We start from the raw sequence: 26,297 nt of genomic DNA, 5'->3' as shown, positions 1-26,297 counted from the left end.
TGGTGAAACCGTTGTTTGCAAGACTTTTCATTGATAGAAGGCTGCCTTCTAGTTCTGGAACATACAGCACTTTCTTTACAAGGATACTCTGCTCGCCTTGTGGTGTAATGCAGTTCAGGAAGCCCTGGCCTTTACTTTCTGATGTGATGCTTTTCCCGTTTGCTAGGAAAACGTTGTCTTTTTGCACCGTAATCAATGTTTGTGAAGAAGTTTTCATCGCTAGTCATGTGGCTTATCGCTCCTGAATCTATGCACCATCCGCGTGGCTTGCCACTCTGTCTTACTTTAAAGGTGCAACGCAAGTGAGTGGTCTTTTTTACAGTGAAAACAGGTTCTGCTGTTCTTTGTTGTGCTTTGTGCCTATGTACATCTTAAGAGTTTTGTCATCCTGGTGCATATTTTCTTTCTTTCTGTCATTTTCATCGATTAATTTCCCTTTGACGTATTTCAGTGTCAGCTCCTGCTCGGGTCTGGTTTCTAAAGCATTAATAAGAGCAGTATATGTCTCTGGAAGGACGCAGAGGAGTTGGGCAACAATATGGTTATCTTTTGATGTCCTCTCCGATGGCACGTAGCTGCTCTATGATCTCTAGTATAACTTTCATTTTGTTACACATATGCTGTTCTTCTTCTAGTCTCATCTTATATAGCTTTCATAGCAGTTTGATGTTTAGACTTGGATGCTCATTCGGCTTAGTCTACATACCTTTGGCCATTTTCTGTGTACTTATGTGGATAAGCTGGTCATCTTCCTCTATCTAGCAAGGTTATATTCGCTTTTGCCTGCCTATGCTTTCTGTCCCAGTCCTCCGTCTCTCCATTTGTGGGTCTGTCGGTATTCCGCACTTGCCGCACATCATCCTTGCCTAGAAACATTTGTAGTTTATATTTCCACAGCTGGTAATTGGCATTGTTCAGTTTTTCTATTGCAAACTTCACATTTGAACCGCTTGTCATATTTAAGCATTCTGTATACAGTATTCACTGACTCACTGAGTATTCTTTCCAGTGCCTCTGGGTGACTGGGCCCATATCCTTATTAGCAGGGTATTGAATCATGAGCAGGAAGCTGCTTGTATGCAGAGGATAGCTTTACTTGCATGGAGGATATCTTTATCATGGAACAGCATTAGGAACACGACACAGGAACAAGAAGCATCCAAGTACATACACTGAACATAGACAGAAGATCCTGTTACTACATTACCATAGAAAAACACACTATAACACTGCAGTGGCACCTGCTGATACAGATAGGTATAATGCATATACTGTATTTATCGGCGTATAACACACACATACATTTTAAGAGGGAAGTTTCAGGAAAAAAACTTAAATTTTAAATATGGAACTTTGAAGCAAAATAAGGGTCAGTGCCCATCGGCAGCCTCACCATTGCCATCATGTAGCCTTATCAATGCCCATTGGAAGCCTCACCATTGCCGTCAACGTGGCAGCCTCAACCTTTGCCGTCAACGCAGCCTGATCGATGCCCATCTACAGCCTAGAGGGGACAGGGAGGGGGACGGGACAAGTGACAGCAGATTACATACAGTCATAATCTCCTATGATTGACAGAACAGTGGTCCAATGGGGGCCCAGGAGACGGGACTTCCTATTGCAGAGGCTGCCAAGTAAACAGGAGATTCTCCTTGTATGTAATCTGATGGCGCTCGTCCCGCCGCCCTCCCTGACCCCTCCGAGGTAGCTAAAATTGAAGTATTGGCGTATAACACGCACACGCTATTTGCACCCGATTTTCAGGGTGAAAAAGTGTGCGTTATACGCCAATAAATACATTATATATAGTTTAGACTATAGAAAGCTACTTGCTGTTGCTTCTTTCAGCAGGTTTCAGAGGGAACTTATGTGAGAGTCAGAAATTCCTCAGGGAACTTCAAGCAACCTTTTGGAGGAACCCTAGTTTAGAAATCCTGGGCTATATAGTGTATGTTAATAATTGCCCACGTCATACATGTCTAAAATATGCTGTATCTCATACCTTCGTGTCATGTTTCATGGTCATCCACATAAGGATTTGTGTATATGTAGACATTCCACTTCAGGCTTTTACACCACATGGGCTCATATTTATATCTTGTGTTTGCAGTCAGATTGGAAACAGGATGTTGCTGAACATTAGGCGGTACATGATGGCTCCTAATTATGGCTCTGAAGAAACAAAGCCTTCTCTCTTATTAATAGTTACATACGATAGAGAGAAGCAATCTGATCTGCTTAATTAATTACTTTTTCTTTGGCACAGTATCTGTACTGGAGATTTCTTTCATTTTTTTGTGCTATCAATTGTGTTCCATTTGTGTGTTTTCTTAGCAACATCTCCTAATGACAGCCTTATATCATACACTGTCGTAGTAAATTAGCTCAACAAAGGTCAGCATAAGGTATAATTCATGTGTAATGGTGGTGGCCATCTGTCACACTGACTAGTGCACAGACATGTTAGGAGCAATGTATAGGTAAGGGGGTCACAGAGTGGTAGCCGGGCGCGTGAATTTATACCTAAAGCAATTAATTAACAAGACCAGTGAAACCAGATACGTCTAAAGTGGTATTCATATAGCACTAACATGTTCCGCAGCAGTTTACAATGTATGTGGAATCATGTATATCAGAGCTTATTCTTATCACAGGTACATTGGCACACCAACTAGGATGAAGTGATATGACTATAAGCTTGTTGTTTCAGTTCTTGTACAGCCTAGGTCACATTTGTTGTATAGTGCAGCCAGTTTTTTTATGCAATGTTCAGCTCAACTCAAGTGCAATGTGGTGTCCAATGAATGCTGAAAGACTATTCGTTTGGCTCGGTGCGCTTGTTTAAACCTTGGGGTGCTAGCCAGGTTTTAAAAGATTAATGTTAGAATAACAGTTATCCTTTAAAGTGATTGTAAATGCATATATATTTTCTTTAAATAAGCAGAGCAGGTTATATTTACCTTCTCTGTGTAAGACCCCTTTCACACTGGGGCCGCCTGTGCTTCTCCGGCAAAGCGCCACTTGTCTTAGGTTAAAAACTCCCATGTTGTGGCACCCTCTCGACAGCGCTCCCAAACGGCCCCAAAAATTTCTTTTTCTAACGTCCCACAAGCGCACCGCTCCAGGTGTGACAGCACCCATTGCAATGAGTGGGAGGCAGTTTTCAGGCAAATAGCGCTAAAAGCCTGAAAACTGCCTCAGTGTGAAAGGGGTCTAATGGTTTTGCACAAAGCAGACCACCCCCTCCTCTTCTGGGATCCCCCACTGGCGCTCCAGTGTCTCCCCCCCCCCCCCCCCCACCCTGAGTTCCCACCATAGCAATGTGCTGGTTTTGGGTTCACTGATGTGGGCTTGCTCCTGAGCCGCCTCTCATGCACAGTACTGGATCGAGATAAGGTTCAGGGAAGGGGTTAAACACTAGGGCGCGATCAGGGGGTTAAAGTGGGGTGCCCCCTAAAAAATAAAAAAAGTCAGCAGCTACAAATACTGCAGCTGCTGACTTTTAATAATTGGACACTTACCTGTCCCAGGGTCCAGCGATGCGGGGGAACTAAGCCCCCCTCGTTCTCCGCTCGCAGTGCCGGCATTCTTACTGTGGGCACCCGGCTGTGGCTTCACAGCCGGGCACTCACTGGGCATGTGCGAGTGGCGCCGTGATATGCCGAACAGTCATCTGGGACTTGTGACAGGTCCCAGATGACTGTGCGGCACGAGGGGAAGTAATGTCACCAGGCCGGGCATTGAAGAAGGCAGACTACGAGGGACCCCATACAGGCGTTTTTCCAATTATTTTTTTTATTTTATTTTATTTATGAATTTCAAGCTATTTTTTTATTTTTTTTTGGTGGCAACACCACTTTAAGTGTGTTCCCTGGATGTGTTCTAACTGTGGGAGGGTATGTCTCACTACAACATGACAGAGATCACTGATCCCGATGACAGGGAGCAATAGATCCCTGTTATGTTGTTAGGCAGAACAGGGAAATTCCTTGTTTACATCTCGCCGTTCTGCCTCTCCTTGCCTCAATCATGGGCCACCAGCGAACATCGAGTTTACGGTACCCGCAGGAATGCTCGCGAGCCCGCTAGGTGGCAAATTCAGGGGGGCGTACGGGTACGCCCTTTTGCCTGCCAGTGCCATTCTTCCGAAGTAAATCCGTGTGCGGCGGTCAGCAAATGGTTAATAAAGGTACAATGTTTAGCAACTCACATGGTTGATGATTAAGACGGGCACATCTAAGTATGCAGGCATCCGGGTTAAAGGTGTCCACACAGACCGCCGTCCTCACCACCATTGTCCCTTCCACGCTGCGCTCCACGAGCGGTTCAAGTCTCCCTTTTAGATTGCTCTACTGCAGGGTAGTCTTCCCGGTCATGATTGCAGACTGACAGCGGTGAGAGCTGGCGGTGTAGAGGATGTTCCATGTGGACAACTTTACCCCGGATGGCTGCATACTTAAATATGCCTCTTTTAATCATCAACCATATGAGTTACTAAATGTTGGACCTTCATTAAATGTAACCATATTGCTACACTTGGAGGCGCCTCTCTTCTCTTTTATACTTTGTGGCTCGTGCTGGATTTTGCTTCTAATCCCCTTGTGGAGGCTGAAGATTCAAACAAGGAAGACACGGCTCCAGGTGAGCAGTCCCTACAGTCCGGATGCGCTGGGTTCAAGCCACGGCTCTCCACCGATGATCAATGGGAAGAAAAGAACGGCTGCACAATACAGGAACGTTCCAATGATTTTATTCCAAAAATAGCAAATGACAGCAAAGAGGATGACATAGAGCGCTATCAGGAACCACTTTTAAGGTAAGTAAATAGATGGATAAAAATTAATGGTAATATCTAGTTCTTGTAGGGAGGGTTTTTGATCTGTTTTTCCCTTTTAGGTCCGGACATATATATTAAAATTCTGGCAGAGGATGAAAGCAGCAGCCAGCTCAGGAGAGCAGAAGAGACTCTCTGAGGTAATGAGAAAAAGGGGAGAAAGAGAGCAGCACCGCTCTAAGAGCATTAACTTTGTAAACAACAGCTTTCATTTTCTTTAAAATGCACTCACATTATGACAGTGGTGATCAGACATTGCATTATGGTGTGGTTCAAGAGTTTCTTCAGCTGTGCTGTGTGATCCTTCGGTCCTTACTAGCTCGGCAGTAGGGATTAGTCAGTCCCCAGCCACTTAGTGAAAACCCACCAACCATGCCTTTCAGAAAATACCTTGGGTGTTTTCTTTCCAATTTGGGGTCATTTTGTGGGTGTTTGTCCTGTCCTAGCCTTTTAGGGACTCAAGAAATATGTTAAGTAGTCACAAACCCAAGGTGTTTTCTGACAGGCATGTTTGGGGGGTTTTCACTAAGCGGCCGTGGACTGAAGAATCACTACTGCCCAGCTAGTAAGGACCGAAGGATCACACAACACAGCCAAAGAAACTCTAGAACCACACCATAATCCAATGCCTGATGACCACTGTCATAATGTGAGTGCATTTTAACCACTTCAATACCGGGCATTTTCACCCCCTTCCTGCCCAGGCCAATTTTCAGCTTTCAGCGCTGTCACACTTTGAATGACATTTGCGCAGTCATGCGACGCTGTACCCAAATTTTACATTTTGATCACCCCCCCCCCCCCACAAATAGAGCTTTCTTTTGGTGGTAAAAAGAGCGTCAATTAAAAAGAAAAAAAAAACACAATATTTATTACTTTTTGCTATAATAAATATCCCATTTTTAAAAAAATATATATTTTTTCCCTCCGTTTAGGCCGATACGTATTCTTCTACATATTTTTGGTAAAAAAAATCCCATTAAGCGTATATTGATTGGTTTGCGCAAAAGTTATAGCGTGTACAAAATAGGGAATAGTTTTGTCATTTTTTTTATTTTTTTTTTATTTTTATTTTTTTTACTACTAATGGCAGTGATCTGTAATTTTTATCATGACTGTGACATTGCGACAGACAGATCGGACACTTTTGACACCATTCACATTTATAAAGCGATCGGTGCTATAAAAAATGCACCAATTACTGTATAAATGTGACTGGCAGGGAAGGGGTTAGCACTAGGGGGTGTTGAAGGGGTTAAATGTGTGTCTTAGGGAGCGATTTTAACTGTGGGGGGAGGGGACTGATGAGTGGAGGAGACCGATCGGTGTTACTCTGTTCAAGGGACATACGATCAGTTCTCCTCTCCTGTGACAGCATATGGATCTGTGTGTTTACACACACACACACACATCCACGTCCCGGTGATGTATCAAATAGTGTCCCCCCATTGGATAGTGTCCGGGCACGTGCATCGAGTCCTCAGCGATGCCGCACGCGTGCCTTCTCCACAATGACGGGAAACGGAGGACGTCATATGACGCCCACCCAGAGGGAGGAACGGTTCCTGCCGCCACCATTTTACAATGCGGCGGTAGGGAACTGGTTAAAGGAAATGAAAGCTGTTGTTTACAAAGTTGATACGCTTAGAACGGCGCTGCTCTCTTTCTCTCCTTTTTCAGCAAACAAAGACAGTGTGTCCAAACCCAGGTGGTTATCTCCTGGATTCGGACACTCAGTCTTTGCAGTCATTTGCTATTTTTGGAATAAAATCTTTAGACCGTTCCTGTGGTGTGCAGCCGTTCTTTTCTTCCCCTTGTGGAGGCTGCCATTTTTGGATGGACATTTTATGGTTGCACAACCTATTACATTGCTGTAATCTTTATTATATGGACTATAAACTGAAGGACTTATCAATAAATGGTTGTGGAACTAATCATCTGAGTTTCTATGATTCCTTATGGGGAAATTTGCTTTGATATAAGAGTGCTTTGGATTACAAGCATGTTCGCGGAACGACTTAGGCTCGCAATCCAAGGTATTACTTTATTATTTTTTGATAAAGGTCATCGCATTGTCACCTTAGTCTCTTTGGTGTTATTAATGGAGAATACTGATGTAGAAGAATCCAAACCATGTATAATAGTGCAGTTTATATTGCATAACTCTTTTTCTTTAGGAAAAAATAAGGAGCTGAAAGGATATCTACGAAGGTTCTATTACAGAGGGTAGAGTTGGCCACACTAACCATCTTATCAAATTTTGTTGGGCACAGTAGTGGTGCACTGTGCATTTGTTTTATTTATTGTTTTCTAATTTTAAGCAAAATTTGAAATTTTTTATTTTATGTATACATTTTCTTTTTTTCAGTTACCCCATAGCTAAATGTGAACTTGGAAAAGAATGACATGATCAATTCACTTTAACCATCTGGATATACTGGGTTAGGGTTCTTTTAAATTCAGCGTTGTTGTTTTTTTTTTTTCCTTCTTTTATGCTTATTTTATTATTTTCTTTAAAGGATAAGTTCACCCTTGGGAACATGTTGCATGTTCCACCCATTTTTAGGGTGGAACATATAACCTGTTCCCAAGGGTGAACTTATCCTTTAACCTCCCTGGCGGTATGATTATTTCAGATTTTAGGTGAATTGTAAGGCTTTAGCTGAAAGCGGTACAATTATTTTGCATGGAAATTTGGCGTTTTATATTGTAGGCCTGCAATTCTTAGGAATAACTCTCTTAAATCTGTTCAAACGAGAGTCTAGCAGACATCCCGGGTATGATAAAGTTTATAATATAATAAATAACTATAAATAATAACAAATAATAAAAATTATTCAATAATGTGATCAAATCCAAATAAACTGAAATTTGCAGAATTGTCTCTGTCATTAGATTTAGTGTTTGATGACGGATCTCCCCACAAATCGCTATCGCTCAATTGTGCAAGTGATTCTAATTTATTATCGCTGTTTTCTAGCTGGTCTAAAATCACTTTTGACATAAAGAGATACTTTTTGGTTGCTATGGACAATCTCCAAATTCCAGGCAGAAAATAACACTATTTATAATATAAAAGTGCATGCAGGGCACTGGACAGACCACTAGGGACAAAGGCGATGTGTATTTTTTTATACAGTACTGTTATCTGTAAGATTACAGTACTGTATGTGTATTGTGTATTTTTACTTTTTTTTTTATTTGGCGCCGAGCTCCATTCCCTGCGACGTTACGATGCACGGGAGCGGAGATCGGCACTTGGTCACTGTGTGAATCGAGCGGAGGACAGCTCTCACACACAGCAGGGAGGACATTGCAGGATCCAGGGCACAAGGTAAGTAAGTCTCCCTGTATCCAGCAATGCGATCCCGAGTCTGGCTCGGGGTTACCGCTCGTGATTCTGAAATCCCAGCCTGAGCCAGACTCGGGATTACCGCCAGGGAGGTTAAAGAAGAAAATATTTGAAAATCCCCAAATAAAACCAGACATGTTTATTTACATTTGTACAATTTGTATTTTTCTTATAGATGTAGGCTGAAAATTGTGTGGAACATATAACATGTTACCAATCCTGCATCGCGAACTGTTGCCTCTACTGACAGCAAGCCGGAGATCTCCCCGAACTTGCTGTCATAATTTAAAAAAAGAATGTGGCTGTGTGGAGTTCCTCCCGTACAGCCGCGTCATTCATTTACAGAGATCTATGAATGAATGCACTACAAGTACTGACAGCCTTTGCAGCTTTCAGCTTGTAGTTCTCAATGAACTACCAGAGCGCTCAAGGTAGTTCATTGATCCTCCCTATCGTTTAACTGCCTGCCCGTATGAGGTAATGGCAGACAGCTACATTGACAGTCTGCAGGATTCCTGCATTGCACCCTCGATCTGCTGTTCGCAGGTGCAATGCTTTGCAGGCTCCTAGGGAAAAAATCATTAATGCACAATTATTTTTTTTTGCCTGTAAAAAGATGTACATTTATTATTATATTTACCAAGATGAACTTCTCCTTTTAAATATATTTTTTTAGAGGGCTTTGTTTTTTTTTTTAACCAATCTCAGAACGTTTTAAATGACTGTTTAAAACACATTTAAACAGTACACCATTCGTAGTTATATCATTTATGATTGGGTAGGTAGTCAGTTTTTTTTTTTTTTTTTCTCTTTCTTTCTTGATAGGATTTCATTGTAGTGTGATTGTTATATGTATTATAACTGAACTCTACAATTCACTTTGAATTTTGTTTTTCAAAATGGTTCTGGACTATTTAAAGAAGCAATTTAGTCACATTTACAGATTTTTTTTAATGTCGATGAGCTAAAATTTGCCATAATGTTTTATAATTGTACAATTTTAAAGAATTTTCTCAAGGATAGTCACTAGTCAGTCCTTAAGTTTAAATCTGTTAGACACAATACTTGAACATATTTTTTTGTGCATATTGTCTGAATCATACAAATGTGTTAAATAGTGAAAGGTTGTGTCTTAAAGGGGTTGTAAAGCTTTGTTTTTTATTTTCTAAATAGGTTTCTTTAAGCTAGTGCATTGTTGGTTCACTTACCTTTTCCTTCGATTTCAATTTCCCTTGTAAATGTTTTTTTTTTCTTTGTCTGAATTTCTCACTTCCTGTTTCTCCTCCGTAAACTTAACACCATCATCCGAGCGGTGTTTAGTCAGCCAGAACAGCTTACTGAGGAGGAACAGGAAGTGAGAAATTCAGACAAAGAAAACAAAGAAAAAAAACATTTAGAAGGGAAATCGAAGGAAAAGGTAAGTGAACCAACAATGCACTAGCTTAAAGGAACCTATTTAGAAAATAAAAAACAAACCTTTACAACCCCTTTAAGTCCTGGATTATACATCCAGAGTATACGATGGAATGGTGAGAACGGGGTGGGATTGTGCAATTGTAGCGTAAGAGTGTTGAATTGGGCAGTGTGAACTTAACCACTTCTGGAACGTCACACGACTATATACGACCTCACTTTGAGGACGGATATCATTGTTATGGCAGCAGATAGGTGTTTGGCCGGCGGTCCGCTACAAGATAAAAGTTGTCTTCGCCAAGAGATCACTCTTATTGGCAACGGGAGAGGGCCTCCCGCCCGTTCTGGTGCCCTCCGCCGCTTACCGGAGCCGTCGGCAGCGCTGGAGGCAATCGGATCCTTCCTGTGGCTGTGCATGGAGATGAGTGAGGGGAAGATTGCCCCACCCATCTCCATGACACTGCAGGGCAGAAGCAATGTCAAAATGTCACTTCCGCCCATAGCTCTTAAAGGGCCATTTTTATTTTTGTTTTTTTCAAATGACAATTTTTTTTCTTTGTTATTGCATTTTAGTGTAAATATGAGATCTGAGGGCTTTTTGACCCCAGATCTCATATTTAAGAGGTCCTCTCATGCTTTTTTTCTATTACAAGGGATGTTTACATTCCTTGTAATAGGAATAAAAGTGACACCATTTTTTTTTTTAAACAGTGTAAAAATAAAAGGTAAAATAAATGTAAAAAACATTTAAAAATTTTATAACGCGCCCGACCCGGCCAGCTCGCTTGCAAAAGTGAGTGAGTAGTGCCCGCATAAGTAATTTTTAGGGCTGTTACTGATTAAAATATTCGTGTTTGATTAATCAATTTTTTTAAATCGATTAATCGACTCATAGCTGAGTAAGCACTGATTACGGTGCGAAATGCGGCAGATTCCTGGACTTTGTTATTCCTTTTGCTGTGGATTTTTTGATTTTGTTTTGATGTGACCCACATTGTTTCAATTAAAGTCTTTTTCCAGTGTGCGGCTATCCAGAGTTTTGTCCTGCTTGTTTGCTCAATGTGTGTGTAATGGTCAGCACCTGGAGCTCATCATTAGGAGACAGAGCTTCAGTCCTCGAGGATTACTTTGGAGCGGTGGTTCATCCTTTCCATAATCTCAGCCTCACCGTGCCCATAATCTCAGCCTCGCCGTGCCCATAATCTCAGCCTCGCCGTGCCCATTATTTCAGCCTCGCCGTGCCCATAATCTCAGCCTCGCCGTGCCCATAATCTCAGCCTCGCCGTGCCCATAATCTCAGCCTCGCCGTGCCCATAATGCAGTCTCGCCGTGCCCATAATGCAGTCTCGCCGTGCCCATAATGCAGGCTCGCCGTGCCCATAATGCAGGCTCGCCGTGCCCATAATGCAGGCTCGCCGTGCCCATAATGCAGGCTCGCCGTGCCCATAATGCAGGCTCGCCGTGCCCATAATGCAGGCTCGCCGTGCCCATAATGCAGGCTCGCCGTGCCCATAATGCTGGCTCGCCGTGCCCATAATGCTGGCTCGCCGTGCCCATAATCTCAGACTTACCGTGCCCATAATCTCAGACTTACCGTGCCCATAATCTCAGACTTACCGTGCCCATAATCTCAGACTTACCGTGCCCATAATCTCAGACTTACCGTGCCCATAATCTCAGACTTACCGTGCCCATAATCTCAGATTTACCGTGCCCATAATCTCAGACTTACCGTGCCCATAATCTCAGACTTACCGTGCCCATAATCTCAGACTTACCGTGCCCATAATCTCTGATTTACCGTGCCCATAATCTCTGATTTACCGTGCCCATAATCTCTGATTTACCGTGCCCATAATCTCTGATTTACCGTGTCCATAATCTCAGACTTACCGTGTCCATAATCTCAGACTTACCGTGTCCATAATGTGAGACTCAATGTGCCCAAAATGCTGTCTCACGGTGCCCATAATTCAGTCTCACCGTGCCCATAGTCACATCCTTACTGTAGTCAGTGCCTGTGCCTGAATTACACAGTCTGCGGACATCTCCCGCTGTGTGTCTCTGGAGATGAGTGTGAAAACTTTGGCTGCGCTGTGAGAAAAGTCCCGCCCTCCTCCTAGATCAGCTAGTGTGATAGACAGAACACTGCGCCTATCACACAAGCTGATCTAGGAGGCGAGCGGGACTTTTCTCACAGCACGGCCAAAGTTTTCCCACTCAGCTTGGAGACACTCAGCGGAAGATGCTCGCAGACTGTGGATGAGGAGGAGGAGGGAGCGGAGCGCTGCACTGTAGCCACAGCTTGGCCCAAAGCGGCCCCAGGGCAGGCAGCCTACCGATCAAAAGAATTTTGATCGATCAAAAAAAATGAATGGTTAATCGTTAATTTCTGCAGCCCTAGTAATTTTATAGCAAAAATATTTTTTGTAAACAACACGTCTAAAAAAAGAGGCCCGGTCCTTAAGTGGTTAAACACCAAAAAAACTAACTGAATTTTTTTTCTTTGCACAGTTCGAAAAAGAGAAGCAACATGACATCAGGACCTTCTTCTCACCAAACCCTGCTTCTGAGAAAAAACGCAAGAGAACAGAGGAAGACGCAGAGACTATGGAGCTACAAGAGGAACAAGAAGAAGAACCTGCTGTGCAGGAAGTGTCTGATGTTGGTACAGAAGTCTCAGTAGACAGCAGTGAAGTGATAGACGTCGATGCACTCTTTACAGATGACGATTTTGAACAACAAGCCAAGCGTTTCCGGCCCACGGGTACACAGGCTCTCAAATCCACCCCAAAAACCCCACGAATTGGGAAAAGAAAGTCCTGGAGTGGCAAACCTTCTGCTTTGTTTTCCTCGCCTAAAACACGTGGTCTTTCCGAAGGTACCATGTCCACACCTCCGAGGCCTCCACTCTCTGAGAAACCCTGGAACTGTGAGAGTTGTACCTACACCAATAATGCCTTGCTGCCTTACTGTGAGATCTGTGAAAGTCCCAAAAGTAAAAAATGTGAGTATGAAAGGCTAATAAGACTGTTAAGCTATGAGATTTTAAAGGACATGTCCAGGTATTGCTCAGATTTAACCCCAAGCCTCAGTTTGCCCCTCCTTTATCATGTGCCAGCATGTATAGCAAGAAACTGCTTTTATTATTCCTTCTGACATCGTCACAAGGTTTGGTGAAGGTTAGTTCACACCCTTCAATCTACATCTTCCAAGAGCCCTTTTGCTACACATGGTGTGGGCAGGTGTTCGTCAGATTAGGCGACCCATCAAAACTTGTAACGGAAGTGATGTTCCGTCACGGTCATCTTGATACACCCCACACACAGCTGCAGCAATCATACAGTCTGAAGTCGCCAAGCAGACATCTTTTTACACCCACCAAAGTCTTGCATTTCACACTTATTTTTACCACTAAACTGATCTTATATCATGAAATAAAGTATTCGGAAGTCTGTGACACTGTGTTAATGTTGAATTTTAAAAGCAGCAGTCTTCTGTCACGTTAGCAAACATGAGATCAGCAGGCTTGATGCTTGTTTTAAAATTCAACATCAAAACAGTGTCACTTCTAAATACTATATTTCACGTTATAAGCTCAGTTTAGTGGTAAAAATTATTGTGAAATGCAAGACTTCGGTGGGTGTTAAAAGATGTCCGCTTGGTGACTTCAGACTGTAGGCTTTACTGCACATGTGTGTGGGGGGTGTGCCAAGATGACCATGACGGAACGTCACTTCCGTTACAAGTTTTGACGGGTCGCCAAATCTGACAAACACCTGCCAACACCATGGGTGGGTGTAAAAAGATGTCCACTGGGCGACTTTAGGCTTAGTGTGGGCTAGTGCAGGGTGTACCAAAATGGCCGGAATGTCTCTTCTGTTATAAAATCTGAGGAGTCGGCTAATCTAATGGAACACGGGCTCTTGAAAGTCAACACAGTCAGAGGGTTTTGTTTGAAAATAAATCAATGTATTATACATGTGGAGGAAAACAAAAAGGGACAGGACATAGATGGAATTCTGTATTCCAGCCGGCAGGATTGACAAGACAATGCTGGTTGAGATTTCAATGCAGGAGAGGTATTGGGGTTGATTTACTAAAACTGGAGAGTGCACAATCTGGTGCATCTATGCATACAAACCAATCGGCTTCCAATATTATTATTATTATTATTTTTTGTCAGAGCTTAATTGAACAAGCTGATTGGTTTCTTTGCAGAGCTGCTCCATTTTTTGCACTCTCCAGTTTTAGTAAATCAACCCCAATACCTCTCCTGCGTTGAAATCTCTTCCAGCATTGTCAGTCCTGCCTGCTGGGCCTAGAGAACTCCCTCTACAGTGCCTTGCGAAATTATTCACCCCCCTTGGCAATTTTTTCGTGCTTTGTTGCCGCACAACCTTGAATTAACATGGATTGTTTGAGGATTTGCATCATATAATTTACAGAACATGCCCACAACTTTGAAGATTTTTTATTGTGAAGCAAACAACAAATAGGACAAATAACAGAAAAATTCAATGTGCATAACTATTCACCCCTCTAAAGTCAATACATTGTAGAGCCACATTTTTCGGCTATGATGGCTCCAAGTCGCTTTGGATAAGTCTCCACGAGCTTGCCTCATTTTACGACTGGAATTTTTGCCCATTCCTCTTTGCAAAACTGCTCTAGCTCCTTCAAGTCGGATGGTTTGCATTTGTGAGCAGCAATCTTTAAGTCTGACCACAGATTTTCTATTGGATTGAGATCTGGACTTTAACTAGGCCATTCCAACACGTTTCCCCTTAAACCACTCAAGTGTTGCTTTAGCAGTGTGTTTGAAGTCATTGTCCTGCTGGAATGTGAGCCTCCATCCTAACCTCAAATCACACACAGAGTGGTACAGGTTTTGCTCAAGAATATCCCATTATTTAGCACCATCCATCTTTCCCTCAACTCTGACCAGTTTCCCAGTCCCGACTGCTGAAAAACATACTCACAGCATGGTGCTTCCACCATCAAGTTTCACAGTGGGGATGGTGTTCTTTGGGTGATGTGTTGGGTTTGCGCCAGACATAGCGTTTTCTTTGGCCGAAAATTCAATTTTAGCTCATCACACCAGAGCAACTTCCTCCATACATTTTGGGAGTCTCCCACATGCCTTTTCCCAAACTCAAAACGTGCCATTTTGTTTTTTTGCTGAAAGTAATGGCTTTCTTCTGGTCACTCGTCCATAAAGACCAACTCTATGGAGCGTACGGCTTATTGTGATCCTATGTACAGATACTCAAGTCTCTGCTCTGGAACTCTACATCTCCTCCAGGGTTACCTTCGGTCTCTGAGCTGCCTCTCTGATTAATGCCCTCCTTGCCCGGTCCATGAGTTTTGGTGTGCGACCGTCTCTTGGCAGGTTTGCTGCTGTGCCATGTTCTTTCCATTTGGCTATGAGAGATTTGATGGTGCTCATAGGGATCATCAAAAAAATTTTATAACCTAACCCTGACTTGTACTTCTCTACATCGTTGTCCCTTACTTGTTTGGAGAGTTCCTTGGTCTTCATGGCAGTGTTTGGTTAGTGGTGCCTCTTGCTTAGGTGTTGCAGCCTCTGGGGCCTTTCAAAAAGGTGTGCATATGTAATGACAGATCATGTGACACTTAGATTGCACACAGGTTGACATCATTTCACTAATTATGTGACTTCTGAAGGTAATTGGTTGCAGCAGAGCTTTTTATGGGCTTCATAACAAATGGGGTAAATACATACACAGGTGCCAATCATCAGTTTTTTTTTTTCTGAAAAATAGTTTTATGTATATATCTTTCTAATTTTACTTCACCAATTTAGACTATTGTGTTCTAATCCATCGCATATAATTCAGATAAAAAAAAAATCATTGAATTAAAGGCTATAATGTAACACAATAGGTAAAACGCCAAGGTGGGTGAATACTTTTGCAAGGCACTGTATGTCCTGTCCCTTTTTGTCTTACTCCCATTGACCTGTTTGCCGCTTTCCTTATCTATCGTCCTGGGAGGTTAGTCTGTAAAGCGCTAATGTTGACCAGCATATTTGCCGGAGCTCTTTGTTAGATTTTAATTAGTTTTTCTTATGGAATACATTACAGGCAGGTTAACCACCTCCGGCCCGCTGCACGCCGATATACGCCCTAACTTTGAAGAGGAATATCCTTGTTATGGCAGCAGCTAGCTGCCATAACCCCAGTATCCTCATCTTCGACAGGTGGTTCGGTTTCCGATAATAGTGTTTTTTTGTTTTGTTTTTTATGACAAATACATTTTTTTTTTAATTGCATCTTTGTGTAAATATTAGATCTGAGCTCTTTTTGACCCCAGATCTTATATTCAAGAGGCCCTGTCATGCTTTTCTATTACAAGGGATGTTTACATTATTTGTAATAGGAATAAAAGTGACACAATTTTTATTTTGATTTTTAAAAGAACAGTGTAAAATAAATAAGGAAAAAAAAAAATGTTTTAAATGTGATCCATTTCGCCAAGCTTATGTGCAGAAGCGAACGCATACGTGAGTAACGCCCGCATATGAAACAGGTGTTCAAACCACACAGGTATCACAGGTATTTGAGGTATCACCGTGGTTGGTAGAGCGAGAGCAATAATTCTAGCCCTAGACCTCCTCTGTAACTCAAAACATGCAACCTGTAGAATTTTTTAAACGTCGCCTATGGAGATTTTTTAGCGTAAAATTTTGTCGCAATTTTGAAGCGTGACATGTTGGGTATCAATTTACTCTGCGTAACATTATCTTTCACAATATAAATAAAAATTGGGCTAACTTTTCTGTTGTCTTATTTTTTTATTCAAAACAGTGTTTTTTTTCCAAAAAAAGTGTGCTTGTGAGACCGCTGCGCAAATACGGTCTGACAGAAAATATTACAACGACCACCATTTTATCTCTAGGGTGTTAGAAAACAAATGTATTATGTTTGGGGGTTCTAAGTAATTTTCTAGTAAAAAAAAAACAGTTTTTAACTTGTAAACAACAGATCTCAAAAAGAGGCCCGGCCGAGAGCACAGCCAATGTGCAGTTAGCATTCCCGGCATGCCTTTTTTTTTTTGTAACTGTTTAAATCCATGGGTTTACTTCCACTTTAAGTGGTTAAGCTGGCTTTTCACTTTTCTGGTTGGCACTGCAGCCTCTTTTCACATATTCTGTGTTATATGAATCAAGTGTGCAGATGTTGGCTTTTTACGGGATCAGTTTTACCAGCATTCAAAGCAAGAGGATATTGGCAACCAATGAGAGTATAGGTATGGTCAACCAGCTGCGCACAACAAATATCACTAATAAAATTGTACCTGTAATTAGAAATCCTAATTTGCACTCAATGTATGAATTCAGTTACTAGTATAGCACCTTTGGCTGCTGAGTTATTGTAGGTGGACTAGAGGGGTAGGGGTGGTAGGGAGGACTTGGTGACAAAGTGAAGACTGATTCACAGGGCTGCACACCAGAGGGTTTTCTATCTGATAAAGGTAATAGAGAGTGTTTCTTGTGCTAAGTCTTTGGCTAGTTTTTTTTTTTACTTTTGAAAGTTCAAATAGTGAAAACCAACAGAAGAGGTATGAGGCACTGGATCACTTAATCCAGAGACATGTCCTGGTTAGATATTAGATCTGATGTAGGGAAAATTTCCCTAGACATCTCTTAAGGGAACAGATTGTAGGTTGCTTTGCATCTTAAATAGGCCTATTGTGCAGGTAGGAAATGCCAAGCCAGTTGTATAGGGTATAGGAAGCGTTTTCACGTAACGCTTGGACTTGCTTTTTAATATTTTTTTTCCTTGAACCCAATCAGGAACTGGAGCAGACTTTTCTGTTTTTCTCCTGATATTTACCCAAATAAACCATAAAATTACATCATCTCTATTGGTCCAGGTTTATTTCTTTTTTTTGCACTTTCAAAGCCCTGATGAAGGTGGCCCTTCAGAACCTCTGAAATGTGTATGCTTTTTTTTTCTTTTATTATTTGTTTCACTTTTTGCTTGGCATTGCTTTTTAATTTTTTTATTCCTAAACTTAAAGTACATTTTGTTGTCAAAAGCATTGTGAAACCAAACTTTAATCGTGTCTTAGTCTGTAGGGTTCAATACTGAGTTGGCCCACCCTTTGCAGCTATGTGATATTGGTCCAGAATGTGTTTTCTTCCACATTCTCCAAGCCCTGATGAAGTTGGACCATCAAAACTTAAACTCATCCGCTTTTTACTAAACAAGGTTTTTTCTTTATTTGTTTCCCTTTTTTTTTTACTTTATATACTTGTTTTACTTGTTATTTTTCTTCATCTACTAGTTTATTTTTATTTACTTGTTTGCCCTGTTGCCGTCGAGTTGCCTTTTAATATTTTTTTTTCCTCAACCCAACCAGAGACTGGAGCCGGCATTACGGTTTTGTCCTGATTACCCAATTTAACTGTAATAATCAGTCTATCTCCACTGTTCCAAAGTGTGATTTTTTTTCTTCAGCACGTTCCAATCCCCGATGAAGGCAGAAAATCAGACGCACGTTACATTTTTACACTCCCGGACACTTTATTAGGTACACCTGTTCGATTTCTTGGTAACACATATTGCTAATCGACCAATCACATGACAGCAACTAAGCATCTAGACGTGGTGAAGGTGACTTGCTGAAGTTCAAAACGAGCATCAGAATGGGAAAGAAGGAGGATTTAAGTGACTTTGAACGGGGCATGGTTGTTGGTGCCAGACTGTCTGGCCTGAGTAGTTTAAAAACTGTTGATCTACTGGAATGTTCACGCACAACCACTTCTCAGGTTTACAGAGAATGGCCCGAAAAAGAGAAAATAACCAGTGAGTGGCAGTTGTGTGGACAAAAATGCCTTGCTGATGTCAGAGGTCACAGGGAGAATGGGCAGATTGGTTCAAGATGATAGGAAACAAAAACGCAAATAACCACTCATTACAACCAAGGTATGCAGAATACCATCTCTGAACGCACAACACATCGAACCTTGAATATGGGCTACAGCATCAGAAGTCCACACCCGGTGCCACTCCTGTCAGCTGAAAACAGCAAACTGAGGCTACAATTTGCACAGGCTCACCAAAATTGGACGATAGAAGATTGGAAAAACTGTCTGGTATGATGAGTCTTGATTTTAGCATCAGCATTCAGAGGGTGGCTTAAACATGAAAGTATGGATCCATCCTGCCTTAGCAATGGTTCAGGGTGGTGGTGGTGGTGTAATTGTGTGGGGGATATTGGCCCCTTAGTACCAATTGAGCATCGTTCAAATGCCACGGCCTACCTGATTAGTGTTGCTGATCTTGTCCACCCCTTTATGACTACTGTACCCATCTTCTGATGGCTCCTTCCAGCAGGATAATGCACCATGTCAGAAAGCTCCAATCATCTCACCACTTGTTTCGTGAGCATGACAATAAGGTCACTGTACTCCAATGGCATCCACAGTCACCAGATCTCATCCAATAGAGCACAACACCTTGTTAAATCTATGCCAGCAAGAATTAAGGCAGTTCTGAAAGCAAAAGGAGGTGCAAGGTGTACCTAACAAAGTGGCAGGTGAGTGTATTTTCTTTTGTTAGAAGACTAGACTCCGCCAGTGAGTTACATTTCTTTAGCAATAAAATGACAGCAGTATAACAGTTTTACAGGAAGGGAGAAGGAAGAGAAGCACCACTAAGTGCAGTATCACAGAGAAGTTCTAATATAAAAGAATAAAAGCACTCGCAGGATAAAACCAGGGTAGATTGTCTTTCACATCTTTGAGGATGTCAGCTGAGGATCCTGTGTCCTGCAGGTGCTGCCGGAATCTGGTCCACAGTGGATGAATGTGGAGGAGTGGACCTCAAGATTGAATTTCAAAGGTGTTTATCTGGTGTATAGTGCCACTCTGGTCTCTCCTGACATCTTCCAAACGGCATCCACGGGCTGCTGGGGTAGAGAGAGGTCTGTAGCACATTCGGTGGCCACCAGGAAGTCAAACGGAACCAGCATGGAATGCACGGAAATTACGTCACTGAAAGTAGGAATGATGGCTAGGAACACTGTACTGAGTGGGTAGGCTTGAAGCTCGCGTCTCCTTCAAAGGCCTCTTTTGCAGAGAACGTATTTAGGAATTAAAATCATGTTTAGTGAGCAGCTGTGTCTATTCTCCTATGATGAGAGGTACATGGTAAAGATGTCCTTCATCTTTAGAGGTCTGGAGAAATGGTTTAAGCCCTGATGAAGGTACTCAAACCTCTAGAAATGTGTTAGTAAAAGAGAAGAAACATTGTTTTATTTGGACTGTTTTGATCCCATAAATACTAGGGATGCACCGATACCATTTTTTTCTACAATCAGTACAAATACTGATACTTTTTTTTTATTACTCGCCGATACCAATTACCTATACCTACCGCAACTGTTTTGATTTAAAGAGGGATTCCGCCAAAAAAAAAAAATAGTAAAAGCCAGCAGCTATAAATAGTACAGCTGCTGACTTTTAATAAATGGACACTCACCTGTCCCGGGTTCCAGCGATGCCGGCAGCCGAGGCCGATCGACCACTCGGGCCTCGGCTGCTGCCGCCGCCATTCTAGGTGAGGGAATCAGGAAGTGAAGCGAATCGGCTTCACTTCACGGTTCCCTACTGCGCATACGCGAGCCGCGCCACGCAATAGGAAATCTCCGCGCTGTCACTGGGACCCGTGTGTGTCCCAGCAGACAGCGCGGCAGGGCAGGAAATGGCGTAGACTCCCGTGGGAGTCTATGCCCGGAAGTGGGTGAAAATACCTGTCTTTGACAGGTATCTCCATCCCCCTCCCCCCTGAAAGGTGTCAATTGTGACACCGGAGGGGGGGGGGGGGGTCCGATCAGCGGAGGTTCCACTTTAGGGTGGAATCCCGCTTTAACTTCAGCTGTGAGCAATGGTACAAAGCATTGAAAAGTTATTAACAAATTAAATTGATGTTTTTGTTATTTTTATTTTAGCACTTTTTCAGTGTGAAATATGTAAATATATGTTAATATACATATGTAAAAATATTCACTAACAAAGCAAACAAAAAACTGTTTTAATTGTTTATCTTTTATAAAATCGACGTGAACAAAAGAAAATAAGCAGGAAAATAACTAAATGGAGGAGAATAGGGAGTTAATGAAGGCTGATTGTAGTAAATGAAGGGTTATTAAGGGGTTAAACAGAGGAACATTTGTACTTCCCTTTGATCTGCAGATGAAGAAACAGAAAGACACAAAAAGAAACAATGTTTCTTTTTATTTTTGTGTTTCAGGGCTGAGCAATGTTGTTTCCGGCTGCTTTTTTTTTTACAGCTCCAACTACTGGACTTGTTTAAGACCCCTTTCACACTGGGGCGCTTTGCAGGCGCTACAGCGGTAAAAATAGCATCTGCAAAGCTCCCTGAAAGAGCCGCTCCTCCCACTCCAGTGTGTAAGCCCGAGGGCTTTCACACTGGAGTGCTGAGATGGCAGGAAGGTAAAAAAAAGTCCTGCTAGCAGCATCTTTGGAGCGGTGTGTATACCGCTCCTTCACCGCTCTTGCCCATTGAAATGAATGGGGCAGCGCGGCTATAGCCGGCAAAGCGCCGCAACGCTTTGCGTGGTTTTAACTTGGTTTTTCTTGGCCGGTAGCAGAAGGGGAAAAGCGCCCCGCTAGCGGCCGAATACTGCCACTAAAATGACGGTAAAGCAGCGCTAAAAATAAAGCTGTTTTACCGCCAGCGCCCACACCGCCCCAGTGTGAAAGGGGCCTAACACTTCAGCTGTCAATGGGGGAGACCCACTGACAGCTCAAAGAACCAAGCCTGAAAGTATCGGTTTCAGGTATCAGTGCATTTGCACGAGTACGATACTTGTGCAAATACTCGGTATCGGCACTGATGCTAGTATCGGTGCAACCCGTACAAGTTCCAATTGAACTCTGGAATAGTGGTGTGGCATTTATTATTTTTTTCTGCAGTCCTTTTCATGAAGACCCCATATTTACTTCTGTACTTATCATCTAACTTTCATACCCGAACCACAAGGTGCACGCTATGCAGTGAGATCCACCTCCCTCCCACCAATGTTTGCAATGGCTGTATATAACAGTCGGTAATTTGTATAAAGTATTGAAAAACAGCTTCCTCATACAGATGCTTGACATTCAAGCTCTTCTACAGGAGCTGCCTAACGTGTTTCAGTCCCTTTGACATTTATAGCGGCTGTGGGCATTGCAGCAGTAGTTTTCTCGGCTCCGCGCTTTACAAATACACTCAAAAGGCATTTTTTTTCCCTGCAAACCACCATTTAGCTTTGACGGCAAATTTTTTCCCCCTGGTATTTAGGGGATTAATTCCACCAATAAGAGACCCGGTAAGCGACACAATTAGATGCTACAGCAGTGGGTAATTTGTATACAACCTTCTAAATGTTATAATACGCTTAACAGCAAATTTCACCGCATAGCCTCAGCTTCTAAAAGAGGCAAATGAGGTTATGCAGATTTGAAAAGTCAGCGTGGAGGGGGGGGGGGGGGGGAAGACGGGACCCTAGATCCCACCTGAGCATCAATCTGTGAACGCGTCTCCTCACAAAGTGAAAGGTGCCAATTTCTGTCAAGAACGTATGTTGAGAACTGCGATGGCATGGCATTATGCTGGCACAAATGGACATTTCTGATTAATGTCAGCAGGATGCGAATTCAATGGGCAGGAGCGGAGGTCCTGTTGCCATGGCAGCAAATAAGCCTAACATTCATTGCCCTGCTGTTTTCTTTCACTCGTCTGGAGATTTATGATGAAAAGGGCAATGAAATTATAGATTTTTAGTTCTTTCACTGACTAATGACGCTGCGTTTGCATTACATTGTAACTAGCTGCAGTTTGCCAGATCCTGTGAGGTAAAGTTTGACGCATTCCAGGAAAGTTTCTTTAAAGTCGGGGTCGCTCGATAAGATTTGTTGGTTCCCAATTACATGCAAAAAATGTATATATTAAATTATAGCTCTAGTCGGGGATTAGCAAATATTGTCTGTATACAAGAGTCCTCCTGTGTATTCTTCTTGAATCTTGGTGTGCTTTCTGTATTTCTTCCAGATCCAGTGGGAGACTTTTCCTTCCTGTAATAAAGACCGATCACTGCTGCTCTCTCGCCTTGTGCAGGGTGGCTGGTCTTGTCTCCGACCCCTCCTGTAGTTTTCTGCAGGTAGAGGGTCGTGGGTGAAGCTTGCTGGGTCCCTCCCACAGCTCTGCTCTCTCTCCTTGTGCAGGGTAACTGGTCTTGGCTCCGCCCCCTCCTGTAGTTTTCTACAGGTAGAGGGTCGTGGGTGAAGCTTGCTGGGTCCCTCCCACAGCTCTGCACTCTCTCCTTGTGCAGGGTGGCTGGTCTTGTCTCCACCCCTTCTGTGTTTTTTTGCAGGCAGCCTGCATTGGGTGGAGCCTGCTGGGCCCCTCCCACAGCTCTGCTCTCTCTGCTTGTGCAGGGTGACTTGACTTGTCTCCTCCCCCTCCTGTAGTTTTCTGCATTTAGAGGTTCATGGGTGAAGCTTGCTGGGTCCCTCCCACAGCTCTGCTCTCTCTCCTTGTGCAGGGTGACTGGTCTTGTCTCCGCCTCTTCTGTGTTTTTTTTTGCAGGCAGCCTGCAGTGGGTGGAGCCTGCTGGGCCCCTCCCACAGCTCTGCTCTCTCTGCTTGTGCAGGGTGACTTGTCTTGTCTCCTCCCCCTCCTGTAGTTTTCTGCAGGTAGAGGGTTGTGGGTGGAGCTTGCTAGGTCCCTCCCACAGCTCTGCGCGCTCTCGTTGTGCAGGGTGACTGGTCTTGTCTCCACCCCCTTCTGTGGTTTTCTGCAGAAAGCCTGGAGTCGGTGGAGCCTGCTGGGCACCTCCCACAGCTCTGCTCTCCCTCCTTGTGCAGGGTGGCTGGTCTTGTCTCCACCCTTTCCTGTAATTTTCTGCAGTTAGTGTTGTGGGTGGAGCTTGCTGGGTCCCTCCTACAGTTCTGCTATCTGCACAAACTATGTACGTGACAGTGATGTCATTGCTACTGTTTCAAGGTTAAAATTGTAATACTTTATTGCTTTTGAGGAATATACTTAAAGGATATCTAAGTAAATAGAAAAAAAATCATGTCATACTTACCTGCTCTGTGCAGTTGGTTTTGCACAGAGTGGCCCCAATCCTCCTCTTTTGGGTCCCCCAGCGGCGCTCCTGGCTCCTCTTCTCAAGTGCTCCGTCGGAGAAGCGCTCTTGCCCGGGGGCACCCGTGCAGGCACGCTCCCGTGTCCTGCTGTTGCGTCTATTGCCACAGACAGCAGGACCCAGCCCTGCCCCCGGGTCATTGGATTTGATTGACAGCAGCGGGAGTTAATGGCTGCGCTGCTATCAATCTATCCAATCGTGATACTGGCTGGTGTGCTCGTTCCCGGCGTAGGATAGACCGGGTTTGGGTAAGGAAAAGGGAGGCTCTGGGGGGATGCTTCACTAAAAGAGGTTTTTAACCTTAATGCATTAGAGTGAAAAAACTTGAGGGTTTTCAACCCCTTTAAATTATTTTGTTCTTGGGGTTCAGCAATAATCCTACAGCCTATTTGCTTCCTGATGACGTATGTATGAATGTGAAACGCTTAGAGGCTTCTGGCTAACTTTAAACGTCACTTCCTGTTCATGGACCCGTACCAAACCGAGGCCTGTAAGGCACGCTTGGTTAGAGATACGGAGCGGTGTGACAGATCCCCCCCCCCCCCCCCCCCAAAAAAAACATATAGCTGGACAGACTCTGTGCCTGTTTTGAGGCATCCTAAAGTGTGAGTTTGCATTTTACCTGTTGTCAGCACTTTTTTACTCAAAATAAATAAATATTTTATGTTGCGCTATGATGGATTTTTTATTTTTGGGGCACCATTATTGCTATGGAGAAATGAGCAATACCTAGCAGTAAACTAGCTGGAGCTAAGCCAGAACAGTGGAGTGGTTATCCCAGATGAACCAAAGGCAAATCTCTTTTTAAGCTCTGGTGAGTGCCCGTTTTATGAGGTGGTGGTGGCACATGAATTGGTGAAAAGATCCAGCAAAAAGCAAGCAGGAAAATTTCAGAACACATAAGACAAATGGAAATGTTATGTATTTATGTTGATACTTGGCACAATATTGGCACGTTGCACTTTACAGTGATTTTAAAATAATATTGATGTTTAAATTATTTGCACAATTAATGCCCACTGTTTATAGCACGGTCCTCTACCACCCTTCCCATCACACCCCCAAATCCCTTTATTCTGAGCGCATGGCACTCCTGATCCCTTTATTCTGAGCGCACCGCACTCCTGATCCCTGCATTCTGAGCGCACCGCACTCCTGATCCCTGCATTCTGAGCGCACCGCACTCCTGATCCCTGCATTCTGAGCGCACCGCACTCCTGATCCCTGCATTCTGAGCGCACCGCACTCCTGATCCCTGCATTCTGAGCGCACCGCACTCCTGATCCCTGCATTCTGAGCGCACCGCACTCCTGATCCCTGCATTCTGAGCGCAACACACTCCTGAACCCTGCATTCTGTGTGAAACGCACTCCTGATCCTAGAATTCTGAGCGCAACGCACTCCTGAACCCTGCATTCTGAGCGCAACGCACTCCTGAACCCTGCATTCTGAGCGTAACGCACTCCTGAACCCTGCATTCTGAGCGTAACGCACTCCTGAACCCTGCATTCTGAGCGTAACGCACTCCTGAACCCTGCATTCTGAGCGTAACGCACTCCTGAACCCTGCATTCTGAGCGTAACACGCTCCTGAATCCTGCATTCTGAGTGCAACGGGATCTCCATCTCTCTAAGGTTGCCTACCCATGCTTTACTGCATATACAGACTGATTTTACTGTTGTGGGTTTAGTAACACTTTAACGCTGACATGAATCCAGACACTGACAGAGCGGGAACCCAGTTCTTTCATCCAATTTCTGAATGGTGGAAAGGCAAAGCATTTTTTGCAGGTGATAACATGTCAAAAAAAGCAACTCTGCCCAAAATGTGTTACCTCTTTTGGGAGGTAGGCCTGTAGGGTGGCAAATTAAACCTTACCCTACTGTGACTGTAATGGAGGATCAGCTTTGGGCTGAGTGAGGCTTTAAAGTGGAATTCAACTGTATCTAAGCACCACAAACTGAGAACGCTGTTTAACACACTGATAACCAGCACAGAGCCAATCGGAGTGGCTCTGTGCCTTTTGTTCACTGTGATGGACAAATCTGACAGCACTCCCGTTTCCTCACAGCTCAGGGAAGGGAGGAAGGTGGAATTCATGAATGAGGGGTAGAAAGCAGATTTGATTATTTTGATTGTGGAATAATTTTTTAACCCTTTCATACACCCCTCCACCCCTTTACATCTTATTCCAAACCTGCCTCTGTGTGACCTGTATACATTAACCCCTCACCTCCCGTATCCTATACATTTAACCCCTTCATCTCCATTATCCTCCTGTATGTCGCCTGTACTTTACCCCTCTCACTACTTCTTCCCTCTGTGTCTGACCTGTACATTATTGATGGGCTATATCTAGTGCAGTATTACCAAGCTTCCAACTCTCTCAGTACCAGCGTGCTTCTTAATTTCCAAAAGGATATTGACTTGGGGTGTCCAGTTTCCAAAAAGGAGGGCATTTTAAGGGTTTTTACTTACTGGCGTACGTTTTATAACAGAAAGTAAGGGAAAATT

General features: G+C 43.3%; 1 protein-coding gene across 1 annotated transcript in view; it reads left to right on the top strand.

Annotated features, from left to right (window-relative positions):
* The window catches only part of ZRANB3 (zinc finger RANBP2-type containing 3), a gene marked incomplete in the record, with an annotated part of 393,324 nt that overhangs the window by 279,718 nt on the left and 87,309 nt on the right, over nucleotides 1–26,297 (top strand). Inside the window, 1 exon segment of the mRNA XM_077447813.1 lies at nucleotides 12,114–12,606. Coding sequence (XP_077303939.1) covers nucleotides 12,114–12,606 — 493 coding nt within the window.

This window comes from Lithobates pipiens, unplaced genomic scaffold (assembly GCF_037356315.1).
Source record: "Lithobates pipiens isolate NorthernLeopardFrog02 unplaced genomic scaffold, aLitPip1_a1.2 Scaffold_22, whole genome shotgun sequence".
In the NCBI taxonomy this organism is placed as follows: domain Eukaryota; kingdom Metazoa; phylum Chordata; class Amphibia; order Anura; family Ranidae; genus Lithobates; species Lithobates pipiens.
The sequence above is the reverse complement of the archived record's forward strand: the minus strand, read 5'-3'. Positions and strand labels throughout refer to the sequence as shown.